We start from the raw sequence: 25771 nt of genomic DNA, 5'->3' as shown, positions 1-25771 counted from the left end.
TTATACAAATTTGTTTTAACTTTTGAAATATTCATGCTGAATGTAGTGAAACTTCAAATTTCTTTTCTTATTTAGTAGAACTGATGAATTCACGAATGATTCAAAATTACAAACATCAAACATACGGTATAAGATATAAATTCTTACTCTGGTAATTATAGTCAGGTTACTAATATATCAGTTGTTATATAGCGTATTTCCGAGGAAATCTGATATACATGAATTCGATGTTACTGTGAACAAACTTTGTTTGTACGTGTTTGATATGTAACTACATGGTGAAAACCAACGCATAATTAAATTTCTGGATAACTTAAATCAAACAAATATGAATAATCATGAAACTACTATTATGCTAACACAATATCACTTAAAACTAGATTTCAAATGGGCCATACACAAATGAAGAAATTTTTGTGATCTATTTTCTGTATTGCAAATTTGATATCATACAGTGATGATTTCTCGATTCAATTATTTGTTTTTCTTGTTTTTTTTTTTTTTGCTCAGAGTCGTTGCTATAATTTACATATTCGATAAATTGGATCGAAAAGTTACGACAAAAGCACATGAAAAGAAACAACTATGTGAGTGATAGGAATGAGGTGATTTATGAGGATATATGTGTTTTTTTGTTTTCGAATACAAAAAAATGTACTCAGGCCAACCAAATAGTTGCTTCAAGGTAGTATTTCTAATGAAGAACGTAAACTTTAATTGAGACTTCTTGAATATGCTCATAAATGTTTATTGGAAATGGTCACAAAAATCGAAACATGCTGTTATCAATAGAAAGGATAATCTAATTGAAGAAAATAACCCTGTTTCATGTACACACTATATTTTAACTGTTCCTATAAATTCTAGTATAGTTAGGTTTTATTCAAATACTTTAAGGAATAAGGGGAAGAAACGGTCTGATTGAATAGTTTTAAAATTGCATGTGTATGCTCTAACTTTAAAATCCCTTCTAATTAACTAAGATCCATAACTCACATATTATTAGGAGACTGAAGCAAATATAAATCAACGCTCAAGAGGGTAACTTTTTTTTTTTAAATTATGTATTAAGCAAAGTTATTAGATATTTAATGATTAAGAAATACAAATTAAAATATAGTTATAAAAAAACTTAATAGTGCAACTAACAGTAATCAACAATGAAAAAAGAGAAATGCTGGCAAACTATGTAATGTTTCGCTCTACAATAAAATGGTGTTCAATTTAGTTTTGTTTTAGTGCCTAACATTTTACAATTCTTCGCTTTCAGCGAGCTGATCAAAGCTTTTCAATCTATTTTTAAACAGTTCCTTTATTTTTCAAAGCACCTGGTACAAGTTCAATGTTTCCAAACTGCTTTTTATACTCAGTCCCATATCTTTTATGATTTCTGATTGTCGAAAGTTATGTTCATAGGTGCCACGTCAACCCATTTTTTAACAGCCTGAAACACCGCTATGAACTTTAACCCTCTAGTGCCCAAGTTAATTTACAGACGGCTTTTTAGAGGTCCAACTGAAGACCGTCTAAAGGCGGCACTGGGCAGGGTTAAGAATTTTTAGCGTTTGGAAAAAATACGTTTGAGATTCCTGATTCGGCAGTTGACAATGATTCAAATTTGAGAAAACACCAAAAGATGGCTCACGCACAATTCTTTTTTTCTTTTTAATATGTTTTAAGCTTCATGGCTTAAGGCAGAAGCTTCAGTCAAGCCGAGCTTTTTAGCTATTATCTGATATTTACTTTTGTTTGTTCAATAATAATTAAAAGCACAAAATAAAAATATATCCTAACACTTTCAATAGGAAAAAATAGTTTTTAATATATAGAAATTATCAATCAATACAATCGGTTCAAATACACGCTCTACTGCCAATAAAGAGAAAAATTGCATATTTCTACATATTACGCACATTTTGTTTGCGTAAGTTATGACTTTTATAATGTATTCAGATAAATACATCAAACTAGAGATGTAAGGAAAATAAGTACAGGAACAAAATGTTTTAGGACAACACAACAGCAATGATTTCATGATACGCCACTTCCAACGAACATGTAATGGCGTTTGCTAACATTCACCATCAATTTAATTGAAGCTCAATGATTTGGGAAGAACAAAGCATTTTACTTTCTGCAGACGCAAACATTATTAGTAAACATAACAAAGTTAAATTTTGTATTTTTAAGCCTTTTAAATATGATAACTTATACATTTTTATTATCTCACTATTAGGAATTTCAATCAATTATGTATCGGCCCATTTACCTAATATACCTGGACCGGTCTTCCTCGTCGGTTGCGTCCGTCATACCAGCAGTACCTTGGTTCATCTTATCGGGTGATGTGGCTAGACCTTCGTTTGTAATACCTCCATTTTCATCTGCTTGGTTACCCTTTCGTAAACCTGGTATGGATGGCATAGAAGGCATGGCAGGCATTGCTGGCATTGAAACCGTTGGCATGGATGGCATCGCTGGCATAGAAGGCATAGATGCATTTCCGAGCCAACCTGTCACCTTTGACGACACTCCTGAAAACACACCACTTTTCGTTGGGCTGTAGGAAAAAATATTATTCAGTCCTTTTTTGTTTACAAATTTAAAAAATTAAAATTGAATTGAATTTGACATAAATTTGTGTTTTGGTAAGAGCCATTATTTAATAATATCAAAATGTCGAATATGTTAACTATCGTGAAGCTAATTTACAGATCAACTAGAAATTTCATTTATGTCAGCACAAAGCTGATTACGCTGAAATAAATCATACTTTGAGAATATCTCCAGAACCGAGTGTGTATCGATGATAAAAAATATTTTTTACTATTTTAAGGGATTATATCTACCAAATGCTCAAAAAACAAGGTTAAAAATATTTTTATTGCTATTTTTGTTACAAAATGGCGGCTGTGCAGCGATTGCCGTGAACCGCTTTTTTCAAAAGTTGTTCCGCGGCGAGCAGTAGAAGTCGTGCCCAACTCCACCTATAACCAAAACAAAATTTTTTTCATTATCTACATAAGTGTCGCTAGTGAAGTACACATTATCATATTTTTAGAATTTTTCTTCGCAAAATGGCAACGGTGTGAAAAAAAATTCTTTTTAGACAAAAAAAACCGACTTTTATTGTTGATAACTTTTGTTGTTGTTAATCAATCGCTTAAATAGTGTGTACTTCACTAGATAATCTAATTAAGAAGCTACAATTAATATTTCAAGTCAATCGGATGTAAACTTTTTCAGTTCTACTGCTCGCCGATTTTGAAAACATGGTTTTGAGAAAAACGCGTTGAAAGTTTCAAATTGCTATAAATCTTAAGAATCGCAACAGTAAAGCCCCTAATAATTTTTTAACCCTCAGTTAGCTACCCCTGTGCCGTAAAGTTGTCCTTCCTGGGCTTTATCTTCCTCTTCTTCCTTTTTTTTACCTGATCTAAGACTGCGCCTACCCTCTTTCGCGGTATCAGACATGCGACGCTCAGTGACTTTGACGCGGTTGGCGTCCGATCCCACTCATATTTTAGTACTTTTGAGTATAACTCACAGTTAAAAAGTATCAAAAAACTCAAACAAAGAACGTACACAACGAGAACGGCTAAACAAATGGAATTTGTGAGCAAACACGTGCTGTAGAGACGCTGTAACGGTCGAAACTTGATGCGGCGACCTCTATACTACAAATTTGAAACACGATATCGATCATAGGTAACTTCTACTAGTTTACAAAGCCTCGAAATAAAAAACTTTAAAAATGTGAAATCAAGCTATTTAAAGAAACATTTTCCGACAACTCCTAACTCACTTTTCTCAGAGATGGTTTAACCGATTTCAACGAAACCCTCGTCCTTGTGGCTTTATGGTTAGCGATGTCAATCGACTAGCTCTCCCACACGGTGGTGATATCGGGTTCGACTCCCGATCGGGTCAGGGGAGCTGGAAATTTTCTCGACTCAGCACTGGGGCACGGTGTAACGTTGTACTTATCCTACAACATGCAAAATGTGCCAAAACAATATCGATAACGAATTCTCCTAACTAATCTAGTAGATTGAGACCGCAATTATAGTCCCACAGGATAACGTGCGATAATTCTCCTAACTAATCTAGTAGATTGAGACCGCAAATATAGTCCCACAGGATAACGTGCGATGATGTTATTACGTCAAATTCCCCCAATATTTTACATATTAAACATAATGTTTCCCAGAAACCGGTCTCAAATTTGGATTTCGAAATGAAGTATGTAGTTAATGGACGACTTCTGAGCATCGACCCGTTTTTTTTTTTTTTTTGAAAAACTAACATTGGGTAATATTTGTCCTTTTTAGGCTGTTTTCCAGAAACCGGAAGCTACTATCTAGAATTTCAAAATGGCATCTGAGGTTGAAGATCTCAGGTCTCTAAGTATCAGACCGCTTCCGCAAATACACATATTCGATGATATTTGGTCACTTCAGGCTGTTGATCAGAAACTGTAGCCATCGAAATAACCAGATTAGGCAATATTTGGCCATTTTAGGATGTATTCAGGAAACCACCGGATGAAGCATCTGGTATCATCCAGGTTTCAAATACCCATATTGAATGATGTTCGGTCATTTTACGGATGCACTTCAGAAACGAAGAAAATAATATCAACAATATTAACTACGTTAAGAAATGTCATATGCACATGTAAGATCTTTTAATGAATTTATAAGGAACAAAATTTAATCATACATTATTTGAAAGGTAATGACTTAGTATATGAGTACAGTAACGTTTCTATTATACCACGATGAAAAAAAAAAACAAATTTCGCGTGACATATTTGAAACATATTTATTAATAACTAGTTGGCCATTCGCTTCTCAGTTATCGTTGCGAAAGGAAGCATTTGAACACAGCTCCGTTATTCTTTGCTCGCTCGAACAAACAATACTGTTTGGTGCGCATCGCTTGTTTTTCTCGGTACAGTGCTAAGTATACAATAGACGCCCAGCAGTCGGAGCAAATCCTCGCGCCGCCGGGCACTGGTTACCTCTTGCGGCACAGGAGACTGTGCATTGTCTCCAGACGATACACGTGCTACTTGTGTTTTCGGTACCGGTGCTGTGAGCCAAATCAAAAGCCGTTCTGTATTTGGAGCAAACTCCCCGCACCGCTGGACGCCGGCTATCCTCTAGCGCAGCGGTTCTCAACCTGGGGTACGCGAACCCCTGGGGATACTCGAAAGCCTCTAGGGGGTACGCGAGAGAAAAAAACAGTTATAGCGGATAAAGCAATTTTTCTTTAAAATACTTCATTTGATGTTCGATTTTGCTCTTAAAACATGACTGTAGCAATCAAACAAACCATACTTCTATTTGAAACCTGAACTAGACTACCACAACATGATCTACCTCTACTCTCTCCCACTCTGCAAGAACATTCTATGCCAGGGGGTACAATCGATATGAAAAATATCGTGCTGGCTCAGCTGAAGGAGACTAATTGCTATTCCTGCCAGGCCACCTACTGGATTAACCCAACTATCAGCCAGTGGGGCGCGTAGGCCAAAATTCAAAAAGTCTGGTGAAGTATTCACATTTGTTTTTATTATTATTATTATTTATGTATATTTCTTTCTCAATACAATTGTCTTTTTTTATTCAAAACATCTTATTTTGGAAAATTGTTTTCACATTTAACAAACATTATTTGATCCCCCCCTCCCCCATATACGCATATTTATAGTCTGCGTGCGGTAGAGCAAAACGGTGCCGCAAAAAATGGACAACATGCAGGTGGAATTACTCCTAAATGTTGAAACAAATGGGGAAGAAATTGAAAACTCCCCCACCCCCTCCCCTCTACCGTCCCTATACCCTCCCCTTTACCTAGCCCATTACCAAAGTCTCCGGATGTACGGGTAGAAGCTTACCCAGATGCCGCTACAGGTCCCTTTTTTGTTTTTTTTCCGGCCCATAAAGAAGCTATTAAACATTATACAAATTGGCAAGGACCTGGCAAAAAAATTTTCGGCCGTAACCGAAATAACCAAGGTTAGGCCGAATAAATTGCGAGTTGTTGTGGGATGCTTGAAGCAAGCAAACGCGATTGCAAGTTGCGAGCTCTTTACGCGAGAGTATCGCGTGTACATCCCTGCCAAGGACGTGGAGATCGACGGTGTGATTACCGGAAGAAAACTCACAGTCGATGACATTCTTCGTTATGGGGTTGGCTGTTTCAAGAACCCCTTAATGAAAAATATAAAAATACTGGATGTCAAGCAATTGCATTCAGTATCCATCGTAGAAGGGAAGAAGAAATTCTTTTCAGATTCCTTTCGGATAACCTTTGCCGGATCTGCACTGCCGAACTACATCCTTTTGGACAGGGTTCGTCTGCCTGCACGCCTGTTTGTACCGCGTGTCATGCATTGCCAGGACTGCAAGCAGTGAGGTCATACAGCCACCTACTGTTGCAACAAGGTACGCTGCAGCAAATGCGGAGGCAATCATGCTGAGATCGCTTGCAGCGAGGACACTGAAAAGTGTCCTTACTGCGAAGGACCTCGGCATGACCTTTCGGCATGTCCCGCGTACAAACAGCGCGAGAAGAAAATAAAGCGTTCCCTCAAGGAACGATCAAAGCGCTCTTTTGCAGAAATGCTAAAGAGAGCTAAGCCACACTCAACAGGAAACATCTTTTCCTTTTTGCCAATCGATGAGGATTGATCTAACGATCCCGTCGAAGGGTGTTCTTATGCCATGCCAGAAGGATCTAGGAAGAGGAGAATAGTGAACTCTACCCTAATCTTTCGCGCAAAGGTCGTAAGATAGCTCCAACTGGAATGACCAATAAGCCTACACAAAAAGGGAGCGGTGAAGAAAAACCGAAGCAAGTACCTCCCGGTTTTAATTTCAAATCTAACCAGGAGTACCCACCGCTTCCTGGGGCACCAAAAACCCATCGTGCACCCATTTCTCGAACAGAAGATAAAACCTAAATTAATCCACCTAGCGGTCAGACTCAGCTTTTCTCATTCTAACTTATTATTTGTAAAAATAGATTTAAAATAAAGGTATTTATATTCACTCATTGGGTTCTAAAATATTGATGTTGTAATTAAAGTATAAAATATGAAATTTGACGTAATGTTAGTGCTTAAGAAGAAAGAAATTGCTATTAATTTCGAACAATTTAATCACGAGCGATACCGGGAACGCTAAGCCCATATATATTGATCAAAGCAGGTATAGTGTTGAATAGTCTTTTAATTTCTTTTCTTTCCAAAACTTTTGAACAGCATGTCAAATTGTTATGAAGTATGTTATTTAAAGGTTTGAGTTTTTTTTTGTAAGATTTGGACCACTGCGACCATTATTTTGATCTTTTGTGGTATAAGTTTGAGATATGACTCGTTTGTATGACACTAGTTAAGTTCAAATGAGTCGTTTAATACTTGAGATAATAGACTTTCGTTGTTTTATCAATTTAATACATAACGGTTGCTTAAGTTTGATTACAATCAAATGAAAAGGGAACGTATAGGGCAGCCAAACTTTGAAACCACGTGTTCAATCATAATTCATCAGTTAACCCTAGTGACGTTGCGATACCATTAAACATCGATACTTAGAATCGATACTTGTATCAAGAGCAGGTACTGATATTCTGATAGTATTGAGGCTAAGGTAACGATACCTACATATATCGTTGTGCGATACCAGTTCATTAGAAATAAAAATCATAATTCTTTTTTATTATTTATAAAAATCATAATTCCTTATTTATCCCTCAAGATGAAAACGTTTAGTTCAAGTAAACCGTTCATTTTCATTTACTGAACCTAGAAAAAATCAGCTTCTGCAGATACCAAAGGCCGGTTACGCTTTTCCTTTATAAGCTCCCGTTTTCGAGAAAAGCGGCTCGCATGGCTCAGTAGATTTGACCTTCGGATCACCGTAGAAGAGGATCGTTCCCGTAGGTTAATCTACAGAAATTTCTGTTGAATTAGCATCGCTGATGAGATGGCATGCATGCTTGTTGCATTGCACAGGAAACAGCAAATTTTCTGTTTCGCTCGTTCTTCTTTAGGTTGTTTTGATTTTTTTTCGATACTGAGCGGTGTGTATCGATATTGATGAAGTATTGCTGGTAAACATCGATACCAAATATTCAAGTATCGGAGGTAGAAGGATCGATTCTGTGTTAGTATCGATGGTATCGCAACGTCCCTAGTTAACCCTTGACTAGCCCGTTCATCTGATATCAATATTATTCTGAGATAATGAAGTTTCGTGATTTTCACATTTCGATACATTACAGACGAAGTTACGGTCCGATTACAGCAAAATTCTATAGGGTGTTATGAGGCAACTAGACCTTTCATTTGACACTAATCTTGTGGGAATCGGTTCAACCATCTCTGAGAAAAGTGAGTGAGTCCAAGTAGTCTTTGGAAATATTTCTTTTCAAAGCTGGATTTCACATTTTTAAACATAACAGGCAAAGTAATTATCCGTTTGCAAAAAAAATCGATAGGGTCTTATGGGACAACAAGACCTTCCATATGACACTGATTTTATGAAAATCGGTCCAGCCATCTCTGAGAAACATGAGTGAGATTGAATAGTTTCCAGAACACGTTTTGTTCCATAACTTCTGAACCACACGTTCAATCTTCATAAAATTCAAAAGTTAGGGGTTTTTTAGGTAGCCCGTTCATTTGAAACCAATTTCAAATCGGTTGTGTAGTTTCTGAGATATTGATGTTTCGTGATTTTACATTTTGATTCATAACTTCTAAACTATAAATCAGATTACAATAAAATTCAATGGAGTCTTATAGGGCAACTAGACCTTTCATTTTCACAATTAATTTCATTGAAATCACTCGGCCCTTTTGATACACGACATTCGGCCCTTTTGAGCACTTTTATACCTTTGGTTTTTGCAGTAATTGCTATACCTTTCTAGGAGAAAGGCAAAAAGTGAAATGATAGAAATGTATTTACATTTCAACTTCAATCCTGAGCAAGGCCGCAAACATTGAAATAGTACAATATCAAATTAAAATGATTTTGAGGTCACATATTTTGATCGTAGCTATAGTTTTAAACAGTCTGCGCGTTACGTTATTTTCTATAACTTTCAAACCACATGTTTAAATATAATGTTTAAGGGTTTAAAAGCCCATTAATTTGAATTCAACTATGTTCATAGCTTCTGAGATATCAGAGCGATTATTACATTCTGACGCCGCGCCAAAACTAAAAGTTTAATTACAATTCGAAATTCAATAGCAACCTAAGCGGCAAATAGACCCTTTATTTGACACCAAGATAGAAAGAATCGGTCAGACCATCTCTGAGAAAAGTGAGTGCGAAAAAAGGTGCACATATGTATACACGTCACACCCACACACAAACATATACACCTATACATGCATACATGCAGAAAATGCTCGATTTGTTGAACTGAGTCGAGTAGTATATGACATTCGGTCATTTGGATCACTTTTCCACCTTTTAATTAGCCAGTGATCGTTGGGAGAAAGTCAATATGTTTACTTTCATTATGTGATTTCACATTTTTATAAACAACGGACAAAGTTACAATCCGATTACAATAAAATACCTATGGGGCAACTAGACCTTTCATTTGACACTAATTTTGTGAAAATCGGTTCAGCCATCTCTGAGAAAAATGAGTGAGTTTAAACAACCTCAGGATAACTTTTCTTTACATAACTTTTAAACCATATGTTCAATCATAACGAAATTCAAAAGTTAAGGGTTCTGGGGACATCTCAATCATTTGAAACCAGTTTTATTGAAATCGGTTGTGTGGTTTCTGAGATATTGATGTTTCGTGATTTTCACATTTTGATACATAACCTCTAAACTAAAAATCCGATTACAATAAAATTCAATAGCAACCTATGGCGCAACTAGACCTTTCATTTGCAATTAATTTTATGAAAATCGGTCCAGCCATCTCTGAGAAAAGTGAGTGAGAAAAAAAAGTTGCACATACACACACACATACACACATACATACATACATACAGAAAATGCTCAGTTCGTCGAAAGAAGTCGAGTGGTATATGACATTCGGCCATTGGGACCACTCTTATACCTTCGGTTTTCCCAGTGATTGCTATACCTTTCTAGGAGAAAGGCAAAAAGAAACAGGGTTCATAAAATTTTCTGACATCGTGGACTGGATATTTACAACGTTCAACCTACCAGATTCTCCTAGACCAATTGCTTATGATGAATTTTATAGTGTTTTGCGTCAGAGGACACTCAAGACTTATGTCCAATCACTACACGTTAAACACGCATCTCTTTCGTATAGGACTTGTGGAAAGTAATCACTGCGTTTGTGACGATGGCTACCACGAATCGAGCACGTTGTTTGAATTTGAATACTCTGATATTAGGTCCAAGCTAATAGATTCCCTTCGGGCCCGAAGATGACAATCAAATGTACCCGTTAGAGACATTCTGGGAAGTGGTGATCTCCAGTATATGTCAGAGCTATACTGTTTATTGAAGAATGCGGATATTACAGTCTAAAATACACGTTTTTGCCTTTCTCCTAGAAAGGTATAGCAATCACTTGCAAAACCGAAAGTATAAAGTGCTCCAAAGGGCCGATTGGCATATATCACTCGACTCAGCTCGACGAGCTGAGCATTTTCTGTATATGTATGTGTGTGTGTGTGTGTATGTGTGTGTGTGTGTATGTGCAGATTTTTATTCTCACTCACTTTTCTCAGAGATGGCTGGACCGATTTTCATGAAATTAATTGCAAATGAAAGGTCTTGTTGTCCCATAAGACCTTATTAAATTTTATTGTAGTCGGATTTTTAGTTTAGAGGTTATGTATCAAAATGTAAAAATCATGAAACATCATTATCTCAGAAACTACACAACCGATTTGAACAAAATTGGTTTCAAATGAGCGGGCTACCTGAAAAACCCTTGACTTTTGAATTTTATAAAGATTAAATTAGTCGTTCAAAAGTTATGAAAAGAAACGTGTTCTGGAGACTGTTTAATCTCACTCATGTTTCTCAGAGATGGCTGGACCGATTTTCATAAAATCAGTGTCAAATGGAAGGTCTAGTTGCCCCATAAGACCCTATTGATTTGTTTTGCAATCGGACTATTACTTTGCCTGTTATGTTTAAAAATGTGAAATCCAGCTATGAAAAGGAACATATTCCGACGACTACTTAGACTCATTCACTTTTCTCAGAGATGGATGATCTGATTTCAACAAAATTAGTGTCAATTAATAAGTTTAGCTGCCTCATAACACCCTATTGAGTTTTACTGTAATCGAACTGTAACTTCATCTGTAATGTACCGAAATATGAAAATCACGAAACTTCATTATCTCAGAAACTACACATCCGATTTGATCAATACTATTATCAGATGAGCGGGCTAGTTAAGGGTTAACTGATGAATTATGATTGAACACGTGGTTTCAAAGTTTGGCTGCCCTATACGTTCCCATTTCATTTGATTATAATCGAACTTAAGCAACCGTTATGTATTAAATTGTTAATAAAACAACGAATGTCTATTATCTCAAAGATTACATGACTTATTTGAACATAACTAGTGTCATACGAACGAGTCATCTCTCAAACTTACAAATAACAAACTTCATAACAATTTGATATGTGGCTCAAAAGTTATGGAAAAACAGAAATTCAAAGACTTTTTAAAACTATACCTGCTTTGATCGCTATATGTGGCCTCAACATAATTTAAATGTGGTATCGTACTATTTGTTGTGGTCCCCGTGGCTCTGTGGTTAGCGATGTCGGTCGGCTAGCTCTCCATACGGTTGTGATATTGGGTTCGATTCCCGATCGAGTTGAAGATCTTTTCGAGCTGGAAATTTTCTCGACTCAGCACTGGGGCACGGTGTATCGTTGTACTTATCCTACGCATGCAAAATGTGCCAAAAAAACAATATCGATAACGAATTCTCTCAATTAATCTAGTTGATCGAGACCGCTATTAGCCCCAAGGCTAAGCGTGCGATATTGTTTGTTATCGTACGTATCGTACGTACGTATTATCGTATCGAATGTTCCAAATTCATTGATTCTTTGCGATGTGTTTAAAGTCAGACAATGCAAATACAAAGTCAAACAGCAAATCGTTTGAAATGATTGGTTTTATCGAAATAACAACATCCTCTACTTTTGGCTTCTGTACATCGCCTTAATTCTGAATATATATTCATATTGAGTGGTATCCGGTCATTTTCAGCAGATTTTCTGGCATCAATCTGACACCGGAAATACCCATATTGGAAGGTAATCAGTTATTTTGGTTGTTTTCCAGAAACTTAAAGCGGTCGTCTTTAAATTCAAAATAGTGTCCAGGGTCAATGATTGTTTTCTATGCATCATCTCGATTACGGAAATATCCATATTGAGTATTATTCGGTCATTTTCGACTGTTTCCTAAAGTTGCCATTTAGCAATTCAAAATGGTGCCTGAGGTCAATTGTTAGCTCATTGCATCATTCTTGTTCCAGAGATACTCATATTGGATGGTATTTGGTTATTTTTGGCTGTTTTTCACAAACCGGAAGTCGCTATTTGGATTTTAAAATGGTGTTTAAGATAATTTCTGGCCTCTGAGCGTCATTCTGGTTGAATGTTTTAAGAGGTAACAAATATGTCCATAATGGTTCGACGCCCCTCCCTCTTCTGGAATCACATGTTCCTGGGAAACAGCCGAAAATGATCGAATAACACCCAATACCGGAAGTCGCCATCTTAGAATTCAAAATGGTATCTGTGGTCGATTTTAGCTCCTGTGTATCATTCTAGATCCGGATATTGTTATATTGGGTGAGTATCGGCCAGTTTTGGCTGTTTTCCAGAAACCGGAAGTTGTCATCTCACAATCCAAAATGTTGCCTGAGGTCGATTATGGAACATATTTGTTACCTCTAAAAACATTCACCTGCCAAATTTGGTTCCATTTAGTTGGTAAGTTCTCGAGATGTGCAGAAATTCGTGTTTCATTTGTATGGCACCCCTCCCTTCCAAAAGAAGGAGGGGTGTCAAAACATTATGGACATAGTTTTTACCACTAAAAACATTTTGCTGCCAAATTTGGTTCCATTTAATTGATTAGTTCTCGAGATGTGCAGAAATTTGTGTTCCATTTGTATGGAACCCCTCCTTTCCAAAAAAGGGAGGGGCGTTCAACTATTATGGACATATTTGTTACCTCTTAAAACATCCACATGCCAAATTCGGTTTAATTTGCTTGATTTGTTCTTGAGTTGTGCAGAAATTTATGTTTCACTAGCTGACCCGGCAAACTTCGTCCCGCCTATTTTTTTGTTTAATTTAATAATTTTAAACATTGCAAATCCATTGATTTCTTGCGATTTGTTTATATCGTTTGAAATGATTGGTTTTATCGGAATGACAACATCCTCGACTTTTGCCTTTAGAACATCACCTCCATTTAGGAAATACTCATATTGGGTGGTATTCAGTTATTTTCGTTGTTTTCCAGAAACTGAAAGTGGTCATCTTCAAATTCAAAATGATGTCCATGGTCAATGTTTGGCTTCTATACATTATTTCGATTACGGAAATATCCATATGTAGTAGTATTCGGCTGTTTCCCAGAAGTTGTCATCTTACAATTCAAAATGGTGTCTGAGGTCAATTTTTAGCTCCTTGCATCATTCTGGTTAAAGAAACACTCATATTGTGTGGTATTTGGTCACTTTAGGCTATTTTTCAGAAACCGGAAGTCGCCATCTGGATTTTAAAATGGCATTTGGATACAATTTCTGGGCATTGGAGACATTTTTTTTTCCAGAAACTGGAAGTCACAATCTTAGAATTCGAAATGGTGTATGTGGTCGATTCTAGCTCCTGTATATCATTTTGGTTCCGAAGAATCTCGTATTGGATGGAAATCGGCCATTTTTGGCTGTTTTTAATAAACCGGAAGTCGCCATCTTGGATTTCCAAATGGCATTTGAAGACAATTTCTGGCCTCTGAGCGCCATTTCACTCATATTGGGTGGTATTTGGTAATTTTCGGCTGTTTTCCATTCACCGAAAGTCACCATCTTACAATTCAAAATATTGTCTGAGGTCGATTCCTGGTTTCAGTGCATCATAACAATTCCGGAAATACCCATATTGGGTGGTACTTGGTCATTTTCCGCTGTTTTTCAGAAACCGGAAGTCGCCATATTGGATTTCAAAATGACATTTGGAGACAACTTCTGGCCTCTGAGAGTCATTCTAGTCGAAGAGACACTCATATTGGGTGGTATTTGGTCATTTTCGGCTGTTTTCCAAACACCGGAAGTTGCCATCTTACAATTCAATATGTTGTCTGAGGTCGATTTGTGGCTTCAGTGCATCATAACAATTCCGGAAATATTCATGTTGGGTGGTATTTGATCATTTGCCGCTGTTTTTCAGAAACCGGAAGTCGCCATCTTGGATTTCAAAATTGCATTTGGAGACAATTTCTGCACTCTGAGCGTCATTCTGGTTAAAGAAACACTCATATTGGGTAGCATTTGATAATTTTCGGCTGTTTTCCATTCACCGGAAGTCGCCATCTTACAATTCGATATGTTGTCTGAGGTCGATTTGTGGTTTCAGTGCATCATCACGATTTCGGAAATACCCATATTAGGTGGTATTTGGTCATTGACCGCTGTTTTTCAGAAACCGGAAGTCGCCATCTTGGATTTCAAAATGGCATTTTGGGACAATTTTTTTGTCTCTGAGCGTCATTCTGGTTAAAGAAACACTCATATTGGGTGGTATTTGGTCATTTTTGGCTGTTTTTTCGGACACCGGAAGTCGCCATATTATAATTTAAAATATTGTCTAAGATCGATTTGTGGCTTCAGTGCATCATAACAATTCCGGAAATACCTATATTGGGTAATATTTGGTCATTTGCCGCTGTTTTTCAGAAACCGGAAGTCGCCATCTTGGATTTCAAAATGGCATTAGGAGACAATTTTTTGCCTCTGAGCGTCATTCTGGTTAAAGAAACACTCATATTGGGTGTAGTATTTGGTCATTTTCGGCTGTTTTCCAAACACCGGAAGTTGCCATCTTACAATTCAATATGTTGTCTGAGGTCGATTTGTGGCTTCAGTGCATCATAACAATTCCGGAAATATTCATGTTGGGTGGTATTTGATCATTTGCCGCTGTTTTTCAGAAACCGGAAGTCGCCATCTTGGATCTCAAAATGGTGTGTATTTGGAGACATGTCAGAAGGAGGAAGGATGTCGAACCATTATGGACATGTTTGTTACACCTAAAAACATTCACCTGTCAAATTTGGTTGTATTTGCTTGGTTGGTTCCCGAGCTGTGCGAAATTTGTGTTTCATTTGTATGGGACCCCTCCCTCATAGAAGAGGGAGGGGTATCAAACCATTATGGATATATGTGTTACCCCTAAAAACATTCACCTGCTAATTTTGGTTCCATTTAGTTGATAAGTTCTCGAGATGTGGAACCCCTCCCTCACATAAGAGGGAGGGGCGTCGAACCATTATGGACATATTTGTTACCTCTGAAAACATTGACATGCCAAATTTGGTTCTATTTGGTTGATTGGCTCTCGAGCTGTGCGAAGTTTGTGTTTCATTTGTATGGGACCCCTCCCTTATAAAAGAGGGAGGGGTGTCAAACCATTACAGATATATTTTTTACCCCGAGAAATATCCACCCGCCAAACTTGGTTCCATTTACTTGGTTAGTTCTTGAGATATGCAGAAATTTGTGTTTCATTTGTATGGAACCCCTCCTTTCCAGAAAAGGGAAGGGTGTCGAACCAATATGGACATAATTGTCACTCCTTAAAACATCCACATGCCAAATTTGGTTCCATTTGCTTGGTTAGTTTTCAAGATGTGCATGAATTTGTGTTTCATTTGTATAGGACCCCTCCCTTCCAGAAAAGGGAGGGGTCTCAACTTATCATAGGAACCTTTATCGGCACCAAAAACCTCTACTTACAAATTTTCACGTCGATCGGTTCGGTAGTTTCCGAGCCTATATGTATCAGACTGACAGAGAGACAGACCGGACGGCATTTTTATATGTATAGATTTGCAACATCAATATTTTAGAACCTAAAGAGTGAATATACATTTATTGGATTGAAGCGTTCATGTAAATCTATTTTTACAAATAAAAGTTTGAATGAGAAAGGCTGGGTCTGACCGCTAGGTGTATTAATTTAGGTTTATATGTATAGCTCACAACATCAATATTTTAGAACCTAAAGAGTGAATATACATTTATTGGATAGAAGCCGTCATGTAAATCTATTTTTACAAATATAAGTTTGAATGAGAAAGGCTGGGTCTGACCGCTAGGTGGAATAATTTAGGTTTTTTTGTATCTTATCAGACTACCCATCCTTCTTTCACTGAGTGACTGATGTATCTTGTGCTGAAGACACAAAAACTCGAAGCCTGATTGGATACAGTGCTTTACCTGTTTCGAGATCATGATAATTTGGTGCAATGTGAAATGCAGTGTAATACATGTGCGAAAATTTAGTTATTTATAATTAAAAATTAGTTTAGATTTATCTTAGAATAGTTATAGTTAATAATTACTTAATAATACAAACAAACTCAAGCTCCAACCAGACCCCAACCAGAAAATTGTAAAACCATACTAACCCCAGTAAATCCGTCAAGCTAACTCAAATGAGCTAAAAAATAAACAACTTTAAAACATAACTTAACTTAAGTAACTTAACTAGTTGGTCGGTAGTGGCCCGCCACTTTTAAAATGCATGTTGGACTAATAGACTTACTATTAATGCTCGAATTTATTTTAAAATGATTAAGGGCAAGATCGCGCCAAATGACCTATGGTCGAATATCGACCATTTTTGATTTGAATGAAACTTTGCACACGTATTTGGCTTAGCAAACTGAGCATTTTTCACAGGTGGAGAGATTTTTTACACCCATGAGTTACATTCTAAAAGGGCGTATGCCTTTTGGCATAGGTTTTATTCGAAGCATTGTAGCCCAGAAACCGTTGGTTGTATAGAAAAACTGTCTGAGAATGAGTTGTTGGGAATTAAAAATGAACCATAAAAAAAAATATACACTGTACAAAAAAATTTTTTTGACCAAAAAAAATTAAAAATAAACATTAAATTTCAATTTAAAAAAAAAGAGTTGAATTTTTTTTAATTTTTTTTTTTAAAGAAACTTGATGTTATTACGTAACTTTTAAAAAAAAGTTTGGGATGTAGAAATGAAATATAATTTTTTTATGGTAGATTAATTTTTTTATAAAAATTCTAATTTAAACAATTTCCAAAATATTTGTATTCTGATGATTTTAAAATATGCAGAGAGTCATTTTGAATCAAAAAGCTCTTGGTAGTAAACATTCTAAAGGCATCGGTTTTCGAGTTATTTTAAATTTAAGCTCGAAAATTATTAATATTTCGGAAAATACGCGTTTTTCTTAATTTGTCCAAAGTTCTCCAACAAAAACCATACGTTCATTGGAATGCTTGATCAAAAATATACAATTCATTCTTTGACAACAAAACGATTGGATAAATAACTCAAGGGCTAAACCTTAGCCAACCTACACGTTCCCCCTTGCCGAATGTTTTATAAAAAAATATGTTTGTCGTGCAACACCACCTACTTGTTTACTAATAATAACTGTTAGTAAAGTACTGGGTTACCTATAATATCTGTTTTCGTATATAAATACGATTGCACTACTCCAGATGTGTTAGAAACAGTTTGCATTTTGTGAAGATGAATAAAGTGAAAATGAAATACACCAAGCCCAAATGCTGTAAACCCTTTCCTGATCATCGGTGCTCATCAAGCTTACGCAAATTAAACAAACACGTTTTTGCAAAATTAAAAATATTGAACAGTCAAGCTCATTTCAATACGTCTTTATCAATTTCTGATTCGTGTAGTTATTGGAATGATGTTCAAGCCACCATTCATCCCTTCGTTGTTTACTATTCAGAATCTGGAACACTTAAGAATATCAGCTTCATCATAATATCGGAAGTACTCCATCATGATACTGTTACGGTTCAGGTGTTCATTGCCAAATTAATGAGTTTTTTGAAAACAACAATAGAGTTGAAAAAAACGATATTAATGTCTGTTGTAGTCACAATATAAAAATAGAAAAAACTTTGCAAGTCTTTGTAAGTTCAAAACAAAATATAACGTCGATGCAGAGTGGCATTTTTTTGCGACTTCTCATGGTAAAGGCCCATGCGATGCAATTGGTGGCATATTAAAACGAATGGCAGGAAATGCAAGTTTAGCTAAAGAACATGAACATCCCATCACAAGCGCAAAAGAATTGTATGATTGGTCAGAAAAGTAATAAAAATTCATCAAAAATATCATATGAAGAATATGAACAAGGAGTAACAGAATGGAGCAATATTTTCAAAAAATCTAAAATAATAGCTGCCACACAAAAGTATTACTCTTTTGTTCTGATTTTAGAAAATAAGATACAAACGAAGCTGTTTTCAAAAGATGACGAATTATTTACTTATGATGTATATAAAATATAAGGTGAAACTAGTTCTGTAAAGTATCTATGTCATAAAAAAATATGTTCCTAAGATAATAAAACTCGAAAATAAATATTTGATTCTTATATAAATTTATATCACTTAGAACATTTGACTCTTTTCTTGAGAACTGTTCGCCCAATCGTTTTGTTTGCAAAGAATGAATTGTATATTTTTGATCAAGCATTCCAATGAACGTATGGTTTTTGCTGGAGAACCATGGGCAAATTAAGAGAAACGTGTATTTTCCTAAATAATTATAATTTTTCGAGCTTAAATTAGAAATAACTCGAAAACCAATGCCTTTAGAATGTTTACTACCAAGAGCTTTTTGATTAAAAATGACTCTCTGCATTTTTTAAAATCATCAGAATACAAATATTTTGAAAAATGTTTGAATTAGAATTTTCATAAAAAAATAATCTACCATAAACAAATTATTTTTCATTTCTCCATCCTGGACTTTTCTTAAAAGTTGCGTATTAACGTTAAGTTTCTTTGAAAAAAAAAATGAAAAAAAAATTCAACTCTTTTTTTTTCAAATTGAATTTAATGTTTATTTTTAATTTTTTTTTGGTCAAAAAAAAATTTTTTGTGCAGTGTATATTTTTTTATGGTGCATTTTAATTCCCTACAACTCATTCTCAGACAGTTTTTCTATACAACCAACGGTTTGTGGGCTACAATGCTTCGAATAAAACCTATGCCAACAGGCATACGCCCTTTTAGAATGTAACTCATGGGTGTAAAAAATCTCTCCACCTGTGAAAAATGCTCAGTTTGCTAAGCCAAATACGTCTGCAAAGTTTCATTCAAATCAAAAATGGTCAATTAAATTTTCGCGTATTTCCAGGCGATTTGAAATGATTTTGCTCTTAACCTTCTTTAAAGAATCTAGCTTGGAATCAAGATTCAACTATGACAATTCGACATTTCGATGTAGCTGGTCAACGCTAATTTGAACTCAACTGTTGACCTTAACTGAGAGAAACATCCTTTTTTCAGTATATCATGAAAAAGCCTGGATTGAGCGTTTATTTGAAAACGAAGCAACGTCTTCCCTCTCATACGGAGCCACTGCACAGAACTTTTTTTTTCATTATTTAACCATTTTCAAAATTTTGTTTTCTAATAATTTATAAATTTTCGTTTAAACTGTATAACTTAAATGAGAGTCCAATTTTTCAATTTTATGATGTTACGTTTCAAGTCAAACTTACAAAACAAATAAAAACGAATGTAATTGAGAAAAAAGTAACAGTTTGCAAAATAGTTGCCCATGATAAAATATCGAACTACTCCAGAAAACATTCATACGCGCAAAAGTTTGCCTCCGTACTTTTCAATAGTCATAGCAAAGCCTAGAATAACTGGGTACTGACGTCTCCTAAACATTGTCGGGTAGATCAAATCACTCTGAGTTACTCCGATATAACCTCACACATGATCAATTTCGCGCATGAAGACTCTGTCCCCCGCATTCCATCATAGAGACCTTGTTCCTGGTGTTTAACCTTAACGTCGATTTCGGGATTTGTTTTGTTCTTCTTTTAAGGGGGGACCCTTCTCTGGAAAGTCGAAAAATAATAAATTTTCGTATTTTTTTCGGATGCTTAGAGTAGAGTGATGTGTTCGGATATTGTGGCTATTGATTAAGGTATATTTGAAGATATATTTTGCACGTTCTGGATACAAATATAGTGAGGATTACGCTGTAGGCAGCGTTTCTCTCGAAACCATGTTTTTTCAACTGTTGGTAAATTTTTCTCAGCATCTACTTAACCGATTTTGCTGAATTTTTTTTTCAAACATGTAAAATGGATTATCTAACTTGTTACGTAGCCGTTTTTTGATATCTGAGTTTTTCAATGTTTTATGATTTTTTAAATAGTGATTTTTCATGAAAAAAAAAACAATTTTTTTACTAAAATGGTCGCCATTTTGGCAATTTTTGGAATTTTCAAAAACGGCTACGTAACAAGATAGATAATATGTTTCTATATACTGAAAAAAAAATTTCAGCCCGAGCGGTCTACTAGAAGCTGAGAAAAACTTACCACCAGTTAGGTACTGATTTAGAGAGTGCATCCACGTTCCCAGCTGCCAACAGTGTAATGCTCACTATATTTACATTCACGACATGGAAAATACATCTTCAAATATACCTTAATCAATAGCCAAAATAGCCAAACACTTCACTTTACTCTAGACAGCCAAAAAAAATATGAAAATTCATGATTTTTCGACCTTCTAGAGTAGGGTCCCCCCTTAAAACAAATCAACAAATGCATGGTTAATGAAAGGGTTTGCCTACTGTTGAATATATTCAGCGAACTGCACCTATGTTTGATTTTAGAAAAATCGTAAACTGCATGGTGTCCAAACATCTAAAACAAAAACTGGTGATCAAATTTGACATCACGTTTCAAAATAATGACAAATAGTGTATTCTTATTTTGTATCTGTATTTATAAAGCAACGAGACAAAATGACGTTTTGGCGAATTGATTAAGTTTACCCACCGTAATATACACACACGTTTTAATTATTTCCTCTGATGCAAATATCCACTAGTACGGGAAAGGACACGGTGACTTTAGACCTTCCTGAGGCAGAATGTTTGTAAAAACATTAATAAACAATACATGAATGCAATCCCCCTTTTTCCTTTTCATGGAATATTTATCGAATTAAACGACTTAACATAGACAAACCGACAGTAGACAGTCGAATAAAACGAGTTAACATAGACAATTGCACCTTGTATGGAGTGACGCCAGTAGTGGTGTACTTCAGGCTCATAGTTTGCTAGGGAAGAAGACAATTTTCGTAACTTACGTTTGGCGTGTGCGTGACCACTGACTGATATATTTATATATACATATTTTATAATGTTATTTGCAAGTGTATATGCCAATGTTTGTTCGCATGTGTGTGAATATTAAACTTTAAATGTTCGGCATAGTTATACTGTTGGCTACCAAAAAATATTATTAGGCGCGAAAAATAAATCCAGCGGAAATTATCAAGGTTTATGTTTTTTTCTAACAATTGAAGTGTTCGAGTAAATCTATTTCAACAAATAATAAGTTCGAATGAAAAAGGCTAGGTCTAACAGCTAGGTGGATTATTTCGTGTTTTAGAGGAAGAGTGGGGGGAGCAAAGTAATGTTACTGACGTTTTTTGTGAAGAAAGCAGTTAAACCCTTTAACGGGCCGAGGCTAAAAAAATGTCATTAAATTTTATTGTTTATTTCTGATCACTGATCATAGCCTAAAATTATGAAGCAGAAAAAAACGAAAGTTGTTGGTGGCAATATAGTTGCCACTGCCTTATAAAGGGTTAAAAGTAAATTATTTCGCTTAAATATATAAATGCTAATCTTGAAAAATTACACGGACTTTCGACAGAAATCGTTCCAATCTTCAATTGCTAACGAACTAGTAGTTAAGTTCATTGTATGGTTATTTTATTCATTGTTTTTCCGACAAGTAGGTTCGAATCCCTGCGAATGATTAGCGCTATTTGCGAAATTAAATAAATCTTAACAATTTCTGTTACACATCTCCGATAGTGTCGAAAAGTTATCATGTGTGACTGGTCACACAAAATAATTAGTTGATAATTTATTTTGAAATACTTCAGTTTTGTGGCAAACAAATCTCCCCCTTATTCAAAGATATTAAAATATCGATAGACGATAGGATAGGGGGAATAGGGCATAATGAGCACCCTAACTTGGTTGCTGATTTAAACATGGAAAACGACAAAAATTTTTAGCTGTCTTCAGTGCAAAACTTGAATTAACTATCTATAATTAAAGGTACACTATTTACAAATTGAAAAGATTATCGTATGATGGTGAAAATCACAAATTAGATTCATGCATCAAAAATTAGCAATCAGTCGATGTGTGGGGCACAATGAGCACCCCACTGGGGCAAAATGAGCACCCACGGCGTATAATGAGCACTCTTATAGAACATATCTTGAAACTGTGTAGAAGTACAACTAATGGGCCAACGTTTGTCGCGGGATACCGTGATACTTGGCGGCTTGTTTCGTGAATGTCCCGTCGCGCCTTTTAGTGACCAATTCTGCCTGCAGTCCCTTTTTCTGACCGATTCGGTCTCAAAGATTTTCTAAAATATGTTCGCACCATCACTGTAACCAAACACTGACTATAGAAACAGACAAACTCACGAGTCTACTGAGATGAATTTCACGTAAGTTTATGTGACAAGGTGTGCTCATTTCACCCCTCCTAAAGGTGACCATTTCGCCCCTATCGAACTAGTTAAAGTTAGCATGAGTTTTTAATACTAATTATAGCTTAAAATCAAAACTTTGATGATGGTGAAATTTGGGATACGACCCATACGTCATATCGATGTGTCTCTATACTTGATTGAGCCATTTAAACGACCGTAGAAGCTTATTTTGTAGTGCGCAATAATAATAATTTTTCCAACATCCGGGAACCAAATTGTTTTTTCAATATATTTTTATATTTTAAACAGACAAACCACTTCTGTTCTACATAAAGAGATACTGTAGTAACTACGGAAGAATTTCACATACCATATTGTATTAAAAAAATCGTAGTTTCGCATAAAAGAGGGGTGCCCACTTGGCCCCGTGTGCTCATTATGCCCCTAATTCCCCTATTACGAATATTACAAATTTTTGACCTTTTGAATGCTCTTGGCTTTCTTTCCCAATCTGTTATTTGTTATTGTTTCGACAATTTTTATGGCACACACTAATTCATTTTTAACATAGAAAGACCTCAAATGGAAGTTGACAACATTACTATTACTTGCATTGCCTTCCAATTGTGTGAATGTAATTGCATTTGAATTTTACAACCTGAGAAATTTTTTGAACGTAAAGTAAACTGAAAAACTTCTTATTCAAAAAGACTTTATTGCATGTCGATCAAATGTATTTTCTCATTAGGATATCAAGGGCATAGTGGGTAAGTTGGTTAATCAAGAATTGAGAGCATTGTTATTGATTACTTCAATTTTCATATTATTTTCCTTACCTTTTATCACCCTCATCTCCTGCGGACACTGCTGCGGTATCCGCAGCTGGAGCAGGAGCAGGAGCTGTCGTTGCCGTAGCTGCAGAGTTCGGAGGAGTCGGGACCTCCTCATCTTGAGGTTCACCTTTGGCAGCTCCAATCCATGAGCTGACTTGATTTGTTAATCCGGAAAACATATTTACTGTAACGTTTCTGCAAATTCCTTATATCACTCTCACTTTTCTTGAATCACGATAGTCCTTTTTATTTAATAGGATATCTGTCTGCAGATAAATTTATGTAATGGAACACGAGAGCAAAAAATATTCACTATGCTTTTTGATTCGCTCCCTTTTCACTACACAATTTTGCTCAAGACGCAAAAATTCGATGGATATAGTTACGGGTCACTTTACACAATATAAGATTTTCACATTTACTCCCACAATTTTTACTAAAACTGTTATTTGTCGTAAAACTTCAAATATGTTTAATGAGTATTGAATTTTCACCGTTTTTTTCTTTATTGATTAGAGCTTTTGATTTCGATGTGAGTTTTCACGCTATGCCATTACTAGTTAGGAACAAAGAGGGTTTCGGTTATGATTTCTAGTGATCTGGATAAATAGACTGAAACATTTTACCAACGATTTCCTGAATTCGAGACCAAAAGTGTACACTTGTGGGATATTGAAAATTGGAAAAGGGTTTTCCAGCAGTGGGCTTTCTAGGAAAAAGTACAACGAAATTCAATTCCCGTCTACCACTTGACACGGTAACCGATCGAATCTTGAATCGGAAATTGTGCTGCAAGTGCGCATCTGCCAGGATTGAGAACTACTACCATTTCTGCACGCTTTTTAACGAATGTGGTGCCGGAAATGTGCGAATGAGAACGATGTCAAGCGTGGCCCGACGCATGCGTATAACTTGAAGAAAAAAATTAATCATAGAAACCCATCTGTCAACTTTCGGTAGTTAGGTTACGGTGGTTTATATATTAGAGAAGCTTATTAATAAATGGGGTCAATGTAAACTATTTTGACATGAAACGATTATGGTATCAATCAAGATATAATTTATTATGAAAAAAATATTTCGAAAAGCAGAAATCTATTTTAATTTTCTAGGAGTCAAGTAAATATCCAAAATTAATCCACTTCTTCTATGGATGCTCCAGAGCATCACAAGTTTTGATGTGCTTTGGAATCCAAAATATTTACCAATCCTGTTGAAATACTTAAATGCATTCTGGTAGTGTATACAGTAAAGTATTTTTATACGCGATGGATACGTACCGTGCAAAAAAATCGTGTTATTTGGAAAAACATCGTAAAAACACCCCACTATAACTGTTTTACGCGAGGACGAAAAATCGTGCAAAAGAAAACCGTGTGAAAAAAAAACAACTTAAAAACCACGTTATTTGGAAGATAGTCGTAAAAACCATGTAAAATGAAACCGTGTAAAAAGACGTTACTGTACATGTAAGCACAGATTTTGTTTTTTTCGTCTAGACTGGCTTTATATGTTTGTATAATTAATTTACGCACTTATTACCTGACTGCCTACCGTAGCTTAAAATTGTTGGAAACCGTTTTATTGACCAAACCATACAACGTAGTTCGAATATAATTGTTGTAAAAGTCTCTATTAAAATGAAAAATTATAATAAAAAACTTCAGTTTCCCCTGATGAAGGAACCAACAAGTGCTGAAACGTTGGAACGAATATAAACAATTTCGTTCTAAATTAAAAGATTCATGACTGCCAAGGCGAAACCCAGTACAGTAGATCTCCCAGATGGTCTCGAGGTACGATGATGGCCTAACAAGCCAGTCGTCTCAGGTTCGAGTCTCGGCTCGAGAGAAGACTGTTAGTATCAGTAGGATCGTAGCGTCAGCCCCGCAATTGTCCTGTACACTAAACAGTCGACTGCGAAGTCTGTGTATAAATAAACAGAAGGTCAAGTTCCGAATCGGAATGTAGCACCAAGGCTTTGCTTATACATTAGAGATGGACGGGTTTGATATTTTTCAAACCCTTACCCGACCAGAACCCGATTTTTTTTTGTTAAACCCGAACCGGACCCGTACCCGAATTTTTTTTCGATCAAACCCGCACCAGACCTGAATTCAAA

At 35.8% G+C, this 25771-nt stretch overlaps 1 protein-coding gene across 11 annotated transcripts in view; it reads right to left on the bottom strand.

The window, feature by feature from the left end:
- Window positions 1-25771, bottom strand: part of LOC129732288 (synapse-associated protein of 47 kDa) — a 63237-nt gene that overhangs the window by 21614 nt on the left and 15852 nt on the right. Inside the window, exons 1-3 of one of the 11 annotated variants that reach the window (XM_055693031.1) lie at window positions 24276-24495; window positions 23653-24205; window positions 2270-2560 (exon numbers count right to left, since the gene is read on the bottom strand). In XM_055693031.1, coding sequence (XP_055549006.1) covers window positions 2270-2560; window positions 23653-23828 — 467 coding nt within the window. In that variant the 5' untranslated portion in view covers window positions 23829-24205; window positions 24276-24495. Of the gene's footprint in view, window positions 1-2269; window positions 2561-23652; window positions 24496-25771 lie in introns of those variants that run through there. The other 10 variants (XM_055693035.1, XM_055693033.1, XM_055693032.1 and 7 more) reach the window with 10 other exon arrangements.

The sequence above is a fragment of the Wyeomyia smithii genome, chromosome 3 (genome assembly GCF_029784165.1).
Source record: "Wyeomyia smithii strain HCP4-BCI-WySm-NY-G18 chromosome 3, ASM2978416v1, whole genome shotgun sequence".
NCBI lineage: Eukaryota > Metazoa > Arthropoda > Insecta > Diptera > Culicidae > Wyeomyia > Wyeomyia smithii.
This window is presented reverse-complemented; position numbering and strand designations above follow the sequence as displayed.